The 17,799-nt window shown below is 38.4% G+C and overlaps 1 protein-coding gene and 1 pseudogene across 5 annotated transcripts in view; one reads left to right on the forward strand and one right to left on the reverse strand.

The window, feature by feature from the left end:
• PCCA (propionyl-CoA carboxylase subunit alpha) overlaps positions 1-17,799 on the forward strand; it is a 373,607-nt gene that overhangs the window by 294,876 nt on the left and 60,932 nt on the right. For all 5 annotated transcript variants that reach the window (XM_068526624.1, XM_068526626.1, XM_068526625.1 and 2 more), the window contains one exon: positions 14,574-14,627. In XM_068526624.1, coding sequence (XP_068382725.1) covers positions 14,574-14,627 — 54 coding nt within the window. The remainder of the gene's footprint in view (positions 1-14,573; positions 14,628-17,799) is intronic.
• LOC137752254 (large ribosomal subunit protein uL29m pseudogene) lies at positions 13,172-14,319 on the reverse strand (annotated as a pseudogene).

Below are 17,799 nucleotides of genomic sequence, written 5' to 3' on the forward strand. Positions count from 1 at the left end.
TCATACTCTTGGACACAAATTCTAGTCATTATTAATAACTTTAAGTATAGAGCTAGTGATGTATTTATCTGACTGGGGGAAGAGGTCATATATTTTGAAATGAAATAATTTATAATAAAGAACTGGGGATATAAACCTTGAAAACTCTTGAAGATACTAAAAGGCCTTCTTTAGAATTTTTTAAAGTTTTTAATCTATTTCTTCATCTAATAATGAAACCATTTTCCCTCAAATATTATCATTCAAGGAAAATAAAATGATAGTATTTTATATTTATTTTTTTTTATTGTTGGTTATATACTAGCACATTCCTACTGTTTTCATTGCATATGTAGAGTCCCTCAGTAATGGCACTTATTAAATGTGTCTTAATGGTATAATCTGAGAAACTAACAATCTTTTCTCATTCTTTTGTGGAAAGATAAATTCTGATTTCCACATTACCAATTTAAAAAGTTGTGGAATGAAACAGGTTGTCCAATAGAAATCTAATATGAGCCATATTTGCACTTTAAGTTTCTTAGTCACCACGTTAAGAAAGTAAGCACAAGTGAAATTGATTTTTCTAATCCAGTTTATTTAACCCACTGTATCCAAAAGGTTAGCATTTCTACACGAAACACAAATTATTAGTGTGATACCGGAAATGAAACATACTCCTGACGCGTATATGACAACAATAACATAAGTAATGGAACGATTAAAGTGGAATGTACCAAAACAATGAAGTTGTGTTTAAAAGGGAAAGTACATTATGCTACGTCTGTGTTTAAAATTAAATGAAATTATAAATTTAGTTTCTCAGTTGCACTAGTCACGTTTCAGGTTCTTACTGGCCGTGAGTGGCTAGTTAGGTGGCTCACCAGCAGAACCTTTTGTGAGTCAGACAGTGTTTACAGAAGAAAAAGGCCCCCCCCACCCCGTGTGTCAGCCACAGTTTTGGTTTTTATCATTTAAAATTAGAAATAGATGAATTAAATTCATTTTAAAACAGAAGGTGAATTTCTCATCTAGGTGACAACCTTGTAAAATTTTAACTTAGAAGCTTAACAGAAATTAGAACTATTTTTAAAAAGTGGAGTGATTTCCTATCTGGAGCATGTAACTAAAGTGTTGAAACAAAACAAAAGGTTTTGCTGTTCCATACGTGTTAAGCTCACTGCTTTCTTAACACTGCTTTTCTTCACACATCCAAGCACCTTCCAACTATGGAATGTGCTGGATGAATAGAACTTTTTTATTATTCCTATGACTGTATTCCTGTGAAGTAAGTTTATTTTAACCTTGAAGAGACTCTTTAATTTTACTCTGAACAACTCAAATAGTTTTCGGTTTCTTACAATGTAATTTGTCTGCTGGGATTTAATATACTGTTTCTCGTTAGCGTTTTACATGCTGGATTTTCATTTTGCATAGTCACGTTGTTTGAACATTTGCAAGCAGAGCCGACTAACTGCTCTTGGCCTGTTTCTTTGTGTGGCATGATTTCTTCTCTCCACCTGCTCACAGCAGGTTGTCCACAGGCCTGAAGAGTAGCTAAATACTTTTGAAAATATCTTGAGATCCTGCTAAGGTCTAACAATTTCCGCATTTGTGTGATGTGAAGCTATTCGTGGTGTACCTTTGAAGGCTTTTTTCTTTTTATTTCTCATATTCTTGCTTAAATATTTTCAAGAGAAGATAAATTTATTATAAATAACAGTACAAAGCTGATTGCAGCACTATCGCATTCTGCATTGAATAGGTCATTGATATTCAACTAAGTGGAACTAATTTTCTGTGTTAAAGCAGACAAATTTGGAATAGTGTCACATGAATCTCATGTTATTTACTACAGAATACCAGATTAAATGGATTACTTGTGAATTGATTGCAGTGTTAAATAGATTATATAACATGATAACTTAAAATGCTCAGTGGGCCTTTGTAAAATAGAATATTATACAAGCACATGAATGTAATAGAAGAGATGTTACGTTTGTGGAATGTGTATCTGTGATATATTTGCAAATGCTTGTCCACACGGAATTTGAATAGATTTTTAAAATTTAACCTTGATTTTCTGTTTTTGAAGAAAATGAATGGATTTCCTCACCACTTCAGGAGAGAAGTTTAAAATGTTATTTTCTTTTTTCTGTTTTTCAGATTAAAATAACTCCCACAACTTCTGAGAACAAAGTTTAGTTTTAATCCTAATAAATGTATGTGTATAGATGCTAAAATAAATATGTTAATAATATTTTAAGTAGAAAATTAAATGAAGCGACTTACATTTTTGCTTATACTTTGCCAGTACAAAAAAAAAAGAAAAAAAAAAAGTGGATTTAGAAGTAATCATCTTACGTTTTCAGTCCCCAAATAAATGTATCCCATGTTTTTTCGACGTTTCTCCTCACCGCCCCCACCCCCTTAGCAGTAACTAGCTGTTTTGTCCTATATGCATGTGATTACTCTAGACTCATCAAATGTAATAGGAAACCATCTATTTAGGATGTATAGGATAGATAAATGTACAACTTAGAAGAAGTAGAGGATGGTATTTTTTTCTAACGAAGTAGGAAATGAAAGAGTAATTATTAACCATCTCCTTTTCACATTCCTGAAAACATCAATTATAGTTACACATCTTAGAAACAAGCCCACCAGTAGAACAGAAATAACTCCTTTCACTATGCTTCAAAATATTTAATCACTATTTAACAGCTGGGATGTATTTACAACTATAATTTAAAATATTAATTTTGATGCAAGTCTACCTGCTTTTGTAGTGTAGTCTAGAAGCTTGGCCATTTTCTTGTCTCTAGTGGCATATGTTTTATGATTCGGAGTTGCTTTTAAAAATTTAATATAATGGGAAAATGTCTTTCTGTACCCCCTCCCCACACACACATACTTTTTCTCCTCTACTCTCTGTTAACTAGAAAATTATGTTTTAGTAGCTGCCAGAAGAAGAGGATTTTGAATAGTATAAACACTGATTATGGAAAACATGGAAAATAATACAAGCAGCTGCACTGCAGTCCGATAAGACAAATCCCGTAGTAATGGCCTTTAAAACATATTATCAAGTTGGAAATCAGTGAGGGAAAAAAGAAAACTATTACTGTTTCTTCCTCATACTGTTCAGTGAGATTACTTTTAAAGGTGAAATTGCCTTTGATTTTATTATCTTAGGAAGATATTTTTGGAACATTTTAAAATTTTGTGAATGTTTTTGCTTTTTTTGAGTGAGCAATCTTGCTAATTTTGTATGAATTTGATTCTAACAAATGTTGAAATTGTTTTGTTAACAAAGTCTTCCTAAGTACTTTTTTCCTTAAAGAAAGAAAAAATGAAGTATATTTTGTAAATGTTGGAGCAGACTATCAGAATAAGAAAAGAAGGACGTTTTACTTTAGCTGTGAAGTGCCACTTAAAGTAGAAAAGGGGGTAAAATATTTTAGGACAGAATACGTTTCATGAAAATGAAAGTTTTAATTTTTATTTTATTTTGCTTTTTGCTATTAGCTTATCAAGGGGCCAGTTCGTATTTGTTTTTGGCATACCTCAGACTCATTGTAGGCATTGAGTACTTTGTTCTTCGTGGATTCTAAAACTGAATTGTCTTAATCCTAGACTGTGGGAAAAGTGTGTATTCCTGTTTCCTGTGTAGAAGTAAATTCCAGTTTTGAATGGAATTTTATTTCCCTGTTTTCTATTACATCAATCCTTATTGCTGAGATATGTCAGGTTTGGGGTCTTTCTTTCTTTCAGTGCACATATACGGACTGTGGTAGCTGTGGTGGGGGAATATCTGATACTCATTATGTACGTAATTTTAACCTGCTTTAGATTGAATGCAAAGTTGAGGGTAACTTATTGGTACTTATATCTATGGTTTACGTATTCACTGTTACACTTTAATTGTGTCTTTAATGTGAAAAAAACGTTTCTAAACCTGTTTCCATTTTACATATTGCAAAATTACTTCTGTTTGCCTTGGAATCAGTCCAACCCACGTAGGGTAAGGAAAAGGAACTGTTATATTTTTTTAATGTCTCTTACATAGAAGGCAATTCTGATACGACCTAGGCAGTGTTCTAGACTGGAGATACAGCAATGACCAAGACTTAACACTGCAGCAGGGGGATGTAGATACCAAACACGTGACCATGTTAAAAAGGTAATTTAACAGGATAATTCATAGAAGGCAATTAGGAGGAAGTAGCTTTAGGTAGGGTTAGGAAGTCCTCTCTGAATAGCTAACATTGAGTTGCGACCTGTGAGGAGTAGGAGGAAGCCATGCACAAATCTGGGGGAGGAAAGTCCCAAGTAGAAGGAATGGCACGTGCAAAGGCCCTGAGACAGGAACACGTTTGGTTTGTGTGGAAGCCAGGAGGAAGGCCAGTGTCTCCTTGAGTGGACACTCAAGGAGAGTGGACAAAGATAGGCCGGGACCAGGTCATATAGGGTCTTTGTAGGCCAGGGAATTTGGTTTTTATTCGATTCCTATTGCGAAGCTTTTGAAGGGTTAGAGTAGAAGAATGGTATGATGTGATTTAAAATTACTGCTGTGAGGAGGGATGGACCCTAGGGGGCCAGTGGTGGAGACAGGGAAGTCGTTTGTATGATCATTGCAGTCATCCTCACGAGAGGTGCTGGTGATGGTTTAGATGAGGAGCCGGCCAGATCCAGCCCACTGCCAGTCTTTGTACTGCTCACAAGTTGACTGGTTTTTTAAAGTTTGCAAGTATTACATTTTAAATGGCTGGAAAAAATTAAAGGAAGAAGAATGTTTCATGACACATGAAAAGTATATGAGATTCAAATTTCAGGTCTGTAAATGGAGTTTTACCAGAACACAGCCGCATTTATTCATTTTCATCTGTCCGTGGCTGCTTTTGGAGTTTTTATTGTACATAGAAGCTTAGTGCCCTGATTTGCCCCTATCACACAGCAGTTCAGTAGCTTAGGAGTTTGTTGAGATTTTTTTGACGCAGGACCAAGATTGAAATTTTTCTGAACAAAAAAGAACTGTCCTCAACCACTATTATGGAACGTCAAACATTGAATGGCTTTGAAAATTAGCTTGTGTCGCAGACTTGATGATGTTTCTTAATGAAGTCAACCGGAAATTGCAAGGCAAAACAGCATTTACGTGCAAGATGCATACTGTGGTAAAGTCATTTTGACAAATAATGTTTGAGTCACAACTAATGGCAAGCTGCTTTTTATACTTCCTAGGCTGTCAAAAGATTAAAGCAAGAAGTGGACTACAGTTCCAGCAGCATTTTTACAAAAGCAAAAGAAATTTCCATATTTCAAAATCTGTATGACTGCAATTGAGGATCTTCCACTCAACCTTCAACTGGAAGTGATTAAACTACAGTATGTTATGCTAAAGGCAAATATCAAGAGAAGAATCTAGCAAAATCTGGCCCTTTGGGGAAAAAAAATTGCCAACATTTGGCTTAGACTAAGATGGTAGCAATGGAGATGGCGTGAAGTGAACTAATTTTGTTGCAGGAAGGGGACCCCTTTCAGGGCCTGAGAGTGGGCTCTTGTCTAATACTCAGAAATGAATTGTCTGAGGAGACACACGTGCTGACAAACCAAGAGACTTTATGGGGAAGGGGCGCTTGGGGGCGGAGAGCAGCAGGGTAAGGGAACCCAGGAGAACTGCTGTGCCACGTGGCTCGCGGTCTCGGGTTTTATGGTCATGGGGTTAGTTTCTGGGTTGTCTCTGGCCAAGCATTCGGACTCAGGGTCCTTCCTGGCGGCACGTGTCACTCAGCCAAGATGGATTCCAGCGAGGAGGATTCTGGGAGGTTGGTAGGACATAGGGACTGGCGTCTCCTCTCTCCTTTTGACCTTTCCTGAATTCTTCTGGTTGGTAGTAGCTTGTCAGTTCCACATTTCTTACCAGGACCCTCTGTTGTAAGATAACTCATGCAAGTGGTTACTATCTTGCCTGGCCAGGGTGGGCGGTTTTGGTCAGTGGTTCCCCTAACAACTTGACATATATTTTTGAGGGAAGACGGAAAAGATTGGCAGGTGGATTAGATACTGGGTATGAAGGAAATTAAAGAATTAAAAGTGAGTGAATGATGGTAATATTTACTGAGATGGGAAAGCTAGGGGAGAAGCAGGTTTGGGGAGGCAGATCAAGAATTCTGTTTTGGGGCTTCCCTGGTGGCGCAGTGGTTGGGAGTCTGCCTGCCAGTGCAGGGGACACGGGTTCGAGCCCTGGTCTGGGAGGATCCCACATGCTGCGGAGCGGCTAGGCCCGTGAGCCACAATTGCTGAGCCTGCACGTCTGGAGCCTGTGCTCCGCAACGGGAGAGGCCGCGACGGTGAGAGGTCTGCGCACCGCGATGAAGAGTGGCCCCCGCTTGCCGCAACTGGAGAGAGCCCTTGCACGGAAACGAGGACCCAACACAGCCATAAAAAAATAAATAAATTAAAAAAAAAAAAAAGAATTCTGTTTGGACTTGGTAGGTTTAATATGTGCATTAGATATCCAAGTGTTGATGTCCAGTTAACAGTTGACTATATGAGTCTTGAACTCAGAAGACAAATGGGAGTTGAAAACATAAATTTGATAGTCATATTCATATAGATTTTCTCTAAAAGCATGGATCTGCCACATACAAAAGATTAAAGTTGGACCCTTATCTTAAACTAGATACAAAAATTAACTCAAAGTGGATTAAAGACCTAAACGCAACACCTAAAACTATAAAACTTCTAAAAGAAAATGTAAGCAAAAAGCTTCATGACTTTGGACTTGACAGTGATTTCTTGGATATAACACCAAATCATAGGCACAAAAGCAAACATAGACAAATTGGACTACATCAGACTTGAAAACTTTGTGTATCAAAGGACACAACAGAGTGAAGAGGCATCCTGTGAAATGGGAGAAATATCTGGAAGTCATACATCTAATAAGGGGTTAATATCCAGAATATATAAAGAACTCTTGCACCTTAACAACAAAAAATTAAATAACCTGATTAAAAAGTGGACAAAGGCCTTGAATAGACATTTCTCCAATGATGATACACAAATGGGCAGCATGCATATGAAAAGATGCTTGACATCACGAATCGAAAAGAGAAGTGCAAGTCAAAAACCACAGTGAGATATCACCTCATACCCGTTAGGATGGGTACTGTCAAAAAAAAAAAAAAACAAAAACAGAAAATAACAAGTGTTGCTGAGAATGTGGAAAAACTGGAACCTGTGTGCACTTTTGGTAGAATTACAAAATGGTGCACCTGCTATGGAAAACAGTATGGAGGGTCCTCAAAAAATCAAGAATAGTACTACCATATGATCCAGCAATCCCACTTCTAGATATTGTAATATATATCCAAAAGAATTGAAAGTAGGGTCTTGAAGAGATATTTATGCACCCATGTTCATTGCAGCATTATTCACAGGAGCCAAGCAACCAAAATGTCCATCGATGGATGGATGAATAAACAAACTGTGGTACATACATGCAGTGAAATATGATTCAGCCGTAAAAAGGCAAGAAATCCTGTCACATGCTACAACATGGATGAACCTTGAGGACATTATGCTAAGTGAAATAAGCCAGTCCCCAAAAGACAAATACTATGTGAATCCACTTGTATGAGGTATCTAAAGCACCTACTAAAGTAGTCGAATTAATAGAAATAGAAAGTAGAATGGTAGTGACTAGGGCCTTGGGGGAGGGGAAGGAGCGGAGTTTTTGTTCAATGGGTATGGAGTTTCAGATCTGCAAGGTGAAGAAAGTTCTGGAGATCTATTTCACAGCAATGTAAATACACTTAACACTACTGAACAGTACACTTAAAATGGTTAAAGTGGTAAAGTTTATTATTTTTTAACACGATGAAAGTTCCATTAATTGAAAATCATAAGAGCCAAAGCAATTTTTAAAAAGAAACACAAAGTTTTAGGATTTATACGACCTGATTTCAAGACTATGGGACAGCAGTATCAAGACAGTGTGGTATTGGTAGATAGACATGCAGATCAGCAGAACATGATAGAGTCTAGAAATAAGATCCAGAGAAGAATGGTCAATTGGTTTTTGGCAAAAGCACCAAGGAATTTAGTAGAAAATTCTCTCAAACAAATGGTGCTGGCAGAACTAAATATCCATTTGGGGAAAAAAGGAACGCATTTATTAGACAGCAGATCAGTGGTTGCCTCTAGGCAGGGACCGGGGCTGGCCTGCAGAAGGGTTGGAAGCATCTTTTGGAGGTGATGGAAATGTTCTGTATCTTGATTGTGGTGGTGGTTTTGTAGAACCATCAAAAGTTATAGAATTCTATACTTTAAATAGAATGCTGGGTTTTTGGTACATAAATTAGACTTCCATGAAGTAAACTTTTTAAAAGTAAGTATCAGGGAATGGAGGGAGAAGCATGGATCTGGATGAGAGCGCACAGAGGAAGAACATAGATGGAAAGAGAAGAGGGCTGAGGCCTGGGTCCTGGGGCGCTCCAGCAGTTAGAAATTGAATGCAGAGGCAAAGCTGGCAAACGAGGCTAAGAAAGAGCTGCCAAGGAGGCGGGAGAAGAACACGGAGCATGAGATATCCGTGAAGCCCGTGAAAGAGGTGTTTGAGAAAGGGCATCGTCAACCGTCTATAGTGTAGGTGAATAAGATGAGGACAGAGCTGACCAATAGATACGGCAAGATGGAAATTGTAGATGACCTTGACAACAATGACTACAGAAAATTAGTGGGGACAAAAGCCAGATGGGTGTAGGTTTAAATGTGAATGAAAAGTGAAGAAGTGGAGACCGTGAAGATAGCTTGTCAAGGTATCTTGCTTTGAAGGAGAAGAAATGGGCTAGCTTGAGAGAAATATCTGTGGAAACTTTTTTTATTCTTTGTGTTTTGTTTATTGAAGAAACTGAGTCATTTGTCCTGTAGAGTTGTGTGTTGCCAGGATTTAGCTGATTGCATCCCAGTAGTGTAGTGCAACGTGCTTTGTCCTCTGTTTCCTGTAAACTGGTACTTGGATCTTAAAGATGTAATCAGATTCAGGTGCCATTATCTTTGGCAAGACTGAGCCATGAGTGGTATGGAGTGCCTCCCTAAGAGGCCATACTGTCTGGTCATCCTCTGTTGATGTTCAAGTTTAGGTCAATAAATTCATTAAGATTTACAAAATGATAATATTCTAATTTTGCCATTCTTTCGTCATTTATTACCTGGAACAATACTTTAAAGAGAAACTCCACCTCAGCTACTTCTTAGGTTACCCAGGAGTATTTGCCTAGGAAAGATAAAATTAATGTTTGATCCTTTCCTTTTATTTACCAGTTCTCAAAGAGTGAGTTCCGTATCATTCTTCAAAAGTGACTCAGTTGGGGTATTGTTTTTGCTTTTGGCATCCATTTTGAACTCAACCAAGTTTAAACATACTCGATATGTTTTATTCCCTTGCAGTTAACATCCTTATTGATTGTCAGATTATCCCATCTTTGGCCAGAGGGAGTTTCTTCAAGTTGGTTCCTGCGTCTTTTTGACGTGACCACAGTCTTTGATAGCTCCCTTGCTTTCTGATATGACAAGATATAGAAGCCTCATTTCTGCCCCAGACCTGGGTTCAGCCATTTTTCCAAGAAGCCTTGATTTCTTTGAGGCGGAAATGGTATTATTTGTAGATAACAGTTGGGGTGCTGTGGGTGCTTGTTGCTGTGAGGCCTTTTCAGTGTTTCTGGGGAGGGTTCAGACACTATGCCACCAGTGTCATCTTACCAGAATCCAGTAGCCTCACTTTTCAGTCAGAAGTTTTCTCATTCTGAAGCATTGTTGTGATTGGGTCTACTGCTGTAGTATAAAGGTGATTGACTCTGCTGATTCTTTACTGGGAAATATGGCCTGGATCCTGTGGCTCTCCTGCGACAGGCTTCTGAGGAGGGAAAGTTTAACCACTGCTGGGATGAGGTCCTGGTCTGGTAGTCACGGGGATGCTTCAACCGAGGTTTTCTCCTCACTACTCTGAACACCTCAGCAGCGTAGAATTCATCAGGTTGTTGGGCTGCCTACCCACAATCTAAATTGTTCTGCACTGTTCCTTTCCCTGATTTCTTGACAGCTACACTTCTAATTCTCCCCCAGCTAAAACTTCTGCTAGACGAAGAGTGAGAAATACGAAAGTCACTCTTATCTGTCATAATATGGAAAACTTAAGAATTCTTGGTGAAGATTGACCTTACATTTCCATTTCTGCAGCACTGACTTATATGTTTGTGGGATTAAGGAGGAAGTACAAGAAATGGTCCTTGCCCTTAAGGAACTCACCATCTAATTGATGACCTAGTCTAAGACAGTGTAGAGATATTCTATCCTGTACAGTCAAAATACTTGGGTTGGGAATCTCGCTCTCCCCCTGCGAGGTAGGCAAATTGCGTTTTACATTCCTGCACCTTTAGTTTCCCCATAAACAAAATGTAGATCTTCAGATCTGTTTGCCCTCCAAATTCTGAAGTTCTGTCACTGAATCAGGTTTAGTTCTACTGCTGTGCTCGCTCAGTCCTCGAGTCCTCCTTCCTGAGCGATTGCAGTAGCATTTTCCTTGTCCTCCCAGTCCGGTCCCCCCACATTTCTATATAGCTTCAACCTTAACTCAGGCCGTCAGTCCTTCTGAAACATAAGCATGTCACTTCCCATTCTTAACTATAAGAACTTTGTAAAGTTTGCATTCCCTCTGGGCAAGATGTGACCTGGCTCTGTAATTACTTCTCAGTTTCCTTTCTTGGTACTTCCCTCCATCAGCCAAACCTATCTCTGGCCATGCTGAACTACTTACCATTCCTTAAACTCACCATGCATTTTCTTAATCTGAAATTTGCACAAACTGTCCCATCAGACCTAAAGTTTCTCTTTTGCTTCCCATTTGGAGAATTCCCGCTCATTTTTTAATACCCATCTCTTCTGTCTATCTCACATCTTCCTTAATCTTTCTGGACACTTAGCTGGTCTGCCTTCTTATCCTGTAACACTCTGTATGTTTTGTACTATGGATTTATCATATTGAATTATAATTTATTGTAGAATTCTGTTCTTTCCTTTGGTCTCCTGGAAGGTGAGTCTTAATTCAGCTAGCAGTACTCAGTACATAGCTGTTGGACGGATGGTTGGCTAGCCGGATGACTTAAAGTACAAGTGCCAGCATCAGAACCTAGGATTCAAGCCTCAATTGTTAATCTCTTCCCCACTGAGGGAAAGAATCTATTTTATTCCATCCTGTGTTATATCTCTTTTTGCCTTAAGTTATGCATGTCCATAATAGGAATGACAGATAAGCTAAAATGAAAAGTCAACTAATATCTTCCACCCAGAAATAACAGTTAACTGTTTAATGTGTATTATTTATTCTAGAGTTTTATCTATAATGTATAGAATTTTTAAACAAGATTTATTCTGACCATATTGTTCTTTCTTTTTGCATTTAGAAATATACCATACACATTTTTCATGTCGCTAAAATTTTTAAATGGCTGTATGGGTATACCATAATTAATTTAACCGGTTCCTTTTCTTCATCATTTATTTACTTTTTAAAAAATATTTATTTATTGGCTGTGCCGGGCCTTAGTTGCAGCACGTGCAATCTTCGTTGCCATGTGCGGGATCTTTCTTTGTTGCGGCATGCAGGATCTAGTTCTCTGACCAGGCATCAAACCTGCGCCCCCTGCATTGGGAGTGCGGATTCTTAACTGCTGGACCACCAGGGAAGCCCCACTTTTCTTCATCATTTAGATTGCTTGAAATTTTTAGATTCTGTAAACTACACTGTGATGACATTTTCATAGCTTTATTTTTCTGCCCACTCATGACTTTTTTCCTTAAGATAAATTCTTAGAAGTGAAATTATTGGATAAAAATACTGACTGTGAATTTTCTACTCTATACCACACCACCTTGAGTACGCCAGTCAGGTTACTCAAGTCACTTGGCAGTATTTGCAGGTAGGGGTAAACATTTTGGTATCATTGTGTATTAAACTGTTTTTCTTCTTATTGACTTGACTTCCCTCAGTCAAGGAACCAGGGGTTCAGCCTGAATTCTAGAGGTTTAGTCTGGGTTCTATGACTTTAGTGATCATAAAGATCAGAGTTGGTAAACCTCCACTTCTTTAAAAGGAATACAGTTAGGATACGTCTAGAATTAGTTCATGGCATGCAGTTGAGTGGAGACTACTAATACTTTCTCCAGGGCTACATCGGAGAACTTACAAAAAAAATCATAGCTGCTTCGTTAGAACTGCTTAATTTATTTGTGTAGTCTTTGAAGCCACTGAGCCCTCTCTGATTAGCACAGGAAAGGAAGAATTTTGAAGAACAGGTTAGGAATAACGAGAGGAATTTTATAAGTGAGAATTATCTGAAAAAGTATAATTTACTTCCAGTGTACTATTTAATCATCCATTTTTAGTAAATAAAATTCAAATAAGGAAGATATGCATAAATAATATTGTATTCACTTTGAACATAATTTATTTACCAATAAATGCATAACATAGAGATTATTTATTTTTTTTACTACTCTCTGGACATAGAAGAATTGCATTGTTCTTATTGTTATTTTAAACAAATGCTAACTCATTTTTTTTTTTTAATTAATTTATTTATTTATTTTTGGCTATGTTGGATCTTCGTTTCTGTGCGAGGGCTCTCTGTAGTTGCGGCGAGCGGGGGCCACTCTTCATCGCGGTGCGCGGGTCACTATCGCAGCCTCTCTTGTTGCGGAGCACAGGCTCCAGACGCGCAGGCTCAGTAATTGTGGCTCACGGGCCCAGTTGCCCCGCGGCATGTGGGATCTTCCCAGACCAGGGCCCGAACCCGTGTCCCCTGCATTGGCAGGCGGATTCTCAACCACTGCACCACCAGGGAAGCCCGCTAACTCATTTTTATAACAACTTTATTGAGGTATAATTCACATATCATACAATTCACCCAAAGTGTACAATTCAGTGTTTTTTAGTCTCTTCACAGAGTTGTGCAGTCATCACCACAATCAATTTTAGAACATTTTCATGCCCCCCAAAAGAAACCTCATATGAATTAGCAAATCATTCCCCGTATCCTCCCAACCGTCCTTTCCCCAATCAGCCACCATTCAAATCCTTCCCTCCCCTTCCCTCCCCTCTCCTCCCCTCCCCTCCCCTCCCCGAGTCCTAACCACTGGAGCACCAGGCAATCCCCCCACAGATGTCTTTTATCCAGGCACCAGGTCTAGCTTTTCCCTGAGCAATCTGAAGAAGGCTTAGGGCATCTTCTCTTTCCTGGACAACTTAAATGCATCCATGGGAACTTCCCTGCTGGTCCAGTGGTTAAGAATCCCCCTTCCAATGCAGGGGACTCGGGTTCGATCCCTGGTCGGGCAACTAAGATCCTACATGCTGCAACTAAGACCCGACGCAGCCAAACAAACAAATAAATAAAATTTAAAAAACAAAAATAAAAAAATGTAACATGTATTTAAAAAAAAAAAAAATGCAGGTCTTCCCTGGTGGTGCAGTGCTTAAGAATCCGCCTGCCAATGCAGGGGACACGGGTTCGAGCCCTGGTCGGTCCGGGAAGATCCCACATGCTGCGGAGCAACTAATAAGCCCGTGCACCACAGCTACTGAGCCTGCGCTCTAGAGCCCGTGAGCCACAGCTCCTGAGCCCGTGTGCCACAACTACTGAAGCCCACGTGCCTAGAGCCCAAGCTCCACAGCAAGAGAAGCCACCGCAATGGGAAGCCCGCGCCCCACAACGAAGAGTAGCCCCCGCTCACCGCAACTAGAGAAAGCCACGTGCAGCAATGAAGACCCAACGCAGCCAAAAGTAAATAAATAAATAAAATAAATTTTTTAAAAAATGCATCCATGGAATCCACTACCTTTTCTTACCGTTCTGAACTTGGCATTGGCAGTCTCTCCCACCCGGCCTCCTGCTCTAGAGTTAGGAACGTGTTTCTTTTTTAAGTAGGACACACCAGAGTTTATGTACACCTTCATTACTTCCATTCCTTAATTGCCAACAGGCCCATGAAGCTCCAACTTTCGATTTTTATTCCCCCTAACTCTTTGGGTCATCAGAAAATTCTTGTCCTTTCTTTGACAAAGTGATATAAAGTAATCTATACTGGTGAAAAGATGTGATATATGGTATATTCTTAGGCAGCAGACTAAGATAATACCTGTAGCCTGTGCTAGCTGGGGCCTGAGGAGTTACTGACGACCTGGAAGTCTTCTGGGTGGCTGAGAGTTTTCCTGCAAAGAAGAGCCAAACTACAGCAGTCGACTTCTGTCCCTATGGATTTGCCTCTTCTGGACATTTCATGTTAAATGGAATCATATAATATGTGCTCCTTTGTGACTGACTTCTGTTGTAGCATGTATCAGTACTTCATTCCTTTTTATGGCCAAATAATATTCCACTGTATGAATATACCATATTTTGTTTATCCATTTATCAGTTGATGGACATTTGGGTTATTCAGCTATTAGGAATAATGCTGCTATGAACATTCATGTACATGTTTTTGTATGGATGAAAATTCATTTTATACCTCTCTTTTTTTTCCCCCAGTGTCTTTCTCGAGAAGCAGGTGGCAACATGAGCATTCAGTTTCTTGGTACCGTGGTAAGTATGAAAGAATTATTATTTTGTATATTCTCTTAATTTACAGAGAGAAAAAGTGATCATCTAGTTATAACCCATGTGTTTGAACTTGGCTTCATCATGGTTTTGTTTTGCTGTTAAATGAGATGTCTTTGTATAAGAAACGTGTGGGAAAAGATTCCATGATAGAGTAATTTTAGCTATTTCTTATTAGAGACAAAATGGTTTTTAAAAGTATCTGTAGTTTGTTGAGTCTTTTAAGTACTTTTTTCACTGGAGACTTTCTCCCCATTTTTAATAAAAATAAGAACATATTTTAAAAAGATGCTTTTGAAAATAGTGACCTTGGGAATTCCCTGGTGGTCCAGTGGTTAATACTCTGTGCTCTCATTGCCGAGGGCCGGCGTTCCATCCCTGTTCAGGGAACTAAGATCCCACAAGATGCCCGGCATGGCCAAAAAACAAAGAAAATCGTGACCTTGCTGTTCTGTTCTGTTTTTGTTTTGTTTTGTTTTTGCTCAGTTTTCCTTCTAGCTTTTTTTATTAGGTGCTTTCGAGTCCACATTTCTAATGAAATTGAATGATAATTTCAAAATTATTTAACTCTACCCAGTGAAAATAAATTTAATTTATAGTTATTATTTTTACTTATAGGTTTATAATTATCATATTAGTAGTATTAGTTATAATTTTCAAAATAATTTGTTGAAAAGGTACCTTATTGTTTTAATTAGCTTTTCTCTGCTTATTGCTATTATATTTGAATATTTCTCCATGTATTCACTTGCTAGGTATCATTTATAATCTGTAAAATGTCTGTTCATGTCCTTTGGGTGCCTTGTTCAGGTTGTAAATTCACACTGGGTATTTCTGTTAGGTCCGTGTGTTGAGAATATCAGAGGACAGACCTGTGGCTTAGATCAAAAGAAGAGTGATTTTGCAGCTATTGAGATGGGAAGGATATTAATACTAATGTGCATTTACTGCGTGCTTTGTATATGTATAGAGGTGTAGTAAAGTTTACATATTAAAGTATATGTATAGGCACCTGCCCGACGTGATGTAAATTTTAAGTATTGCGCCTGAGGCTTGTGGTTATTCTTGTTTTTCTGATTAATAAGTACTACACATGCTTATTTTTTTAATTAGAAAATTTAAATATTATTTAAATGCATGTCATAAGAAATTGTATTAGGGTTCTCCAAAGAAACAGAACCAACACGATGTGTGTGTGTATTATATTTTTATATATTACAGAGAGAGAGATTGATTAATTGAGTGATTGATTTTAAACAATTGGTTCACGTGATTGTGGATGCAAGTCCAAAACCTGCAGGGTAGACCAGGGAAGAGTTGCAGTTCAAGTACAAAGTCAGTGTGCTTGAAGGATTCCCTCTTGCTTGGGAGGTCAGTCCTTTTTCTTCAACTGAGTGAATGAGCCCACCCATATTATTAGAGGGTCATCTGCTTTACTCAAAGTCTACTGAATTAAGTGTTAATCTCATCTAAAAAAATACCTTCGCAGAAACATCTAGAATAATGTTTGGCCAAATATTTGAATACTATTGCCTAGCCAAGTTGACACATAAAATTAACCATCACGGAAGTATTCATTTTATTCCCTAGAGGTATTTAAGTTTTTAACAATAGACATATGCTTCCAGAGATAGATTTATACATCTTTTCATGCAAGAATAAATTGTGGATATCTTTCTAAGCCATTACAGAAAGATCCATGTCATTCTTTTTCACAGCTACCTGGAATTATATTACGTGAAGGTTTTTCTGTACCTCTGTGTTCATGCTAGAAGGGGCACTTACGCTGTCTCTGCCGCTTGATATCTCTCCTTGGATTCCAGTAGATTTCTCAGGGCTCAGATACTGAAAACTGAGTTCTTGATAGCCACAACCTGCAAAGAAACCAAACCAACATAAAATTTCTCCAGGCAGTTTTTCCTATCTCAGAAAACGGCAGCATAAGCTGAAACCTTGTCTTTCCCTTGATTCCCCTCTTCCGTCCACCACTCCCACTGCCCCCCATCCTGACCAGAGTCTTGCAGCTGCCAGTCTTCCCACCTCCACCCCTGCTCCCTGCTTTATCATTGATGTAGCAGTTAAAGTGGTCCTTCTAAAATATACATCAACTCAGCCGACCTTGTTGCTCTTCTTCAAACGTGTCGGGCACAGGCCTCAGGGCCTCGTCATTTGCCTCTCTCCTGCCAGGCCTCACTCATGGCCTCATCCAAGCCTAATTACCTCCCAAAGGTGGCACCTCCAAATACCGTCATATTGGGGATTGGAGTTCAACGTATGAATTTAGGGAGGACACAAACATTTAGTTCACAGTATACACTTAGTTGGTAGAGCTACATACCCCAGAACTTTTCCAGGATATCTGTGCCTATTTCAAATAGTAAATTGTCCGGGTTTGTTTTGTTTGCATGTTTTTTGGTGAAGCAGTGAGTTTGTGTATGTCAGATAGTATAAGCTCACAGAGAAGTGGAAGAGATCCAGTATTTTATGTAACCCGACTTCCTTACTTGAACTGTGCTTCACAATAAGGAAGAATATTTTGTTACAACTTGAAGAATGCAGAAGTTACCGTTTTATTCCAAATCTTGTATTGCAATCATTGTTTATATTTAATTTTTTAAAGTTCCATTATCTTTAAAACGCCGTAATATTAAGACAAACATATATCTCAGTAAGACGGAATTTTTTTTTTTTCTTGTGAAAACAATACCTATTGCCCGAAAGAGAGAATAAGCTTAGACTACTTTGAGCAGATTCTTCATAGCTGTGCTTTTGGCATTTACCCAAGGACTCTTGAGGAACTGTCAAATTATACGCCTTTGAAGCTTAGCCAGAGATCTTAATGAAACCAAATCATGCTGAAGTTCTTAAAGCTAGTTTAAATCTCAAATTGTACATTTTAAATTAAGTTTTTATTGATAATAAATATACTTTATTTCTTATTAGCCTTGAAAGCTTGAGTAACAATATCTGTAGAACAAACATGTTTTACAAAGATTTACCATTAAGAATGGTATTAATATGACCCTTGTTACACTAGCACAATTAGATTTCAAAGTAAGCATTCACGAAGTAACAGCGATTAATGACAACCATCGAAAACAATCTTGAACTCCATCAGTTTAACTCAGGAGGGTAAACTTAATATGATAATTCATCT

This window comes from Eschrichtius robustus, chromosome 18, assembly GCF_028021215.1.
Source record: "Eschrichtius robustus isolate mEscRob2 chromosome 18, mEscRob2.pri, whole genome shotgun sequence".
Lineage (NCBI taxonomy): Eukaryota > Metazoa > Chordata > Mammalia > Artiodactyla > Eschrichtiidae > Eschrichtius > Eschrichtius robustus.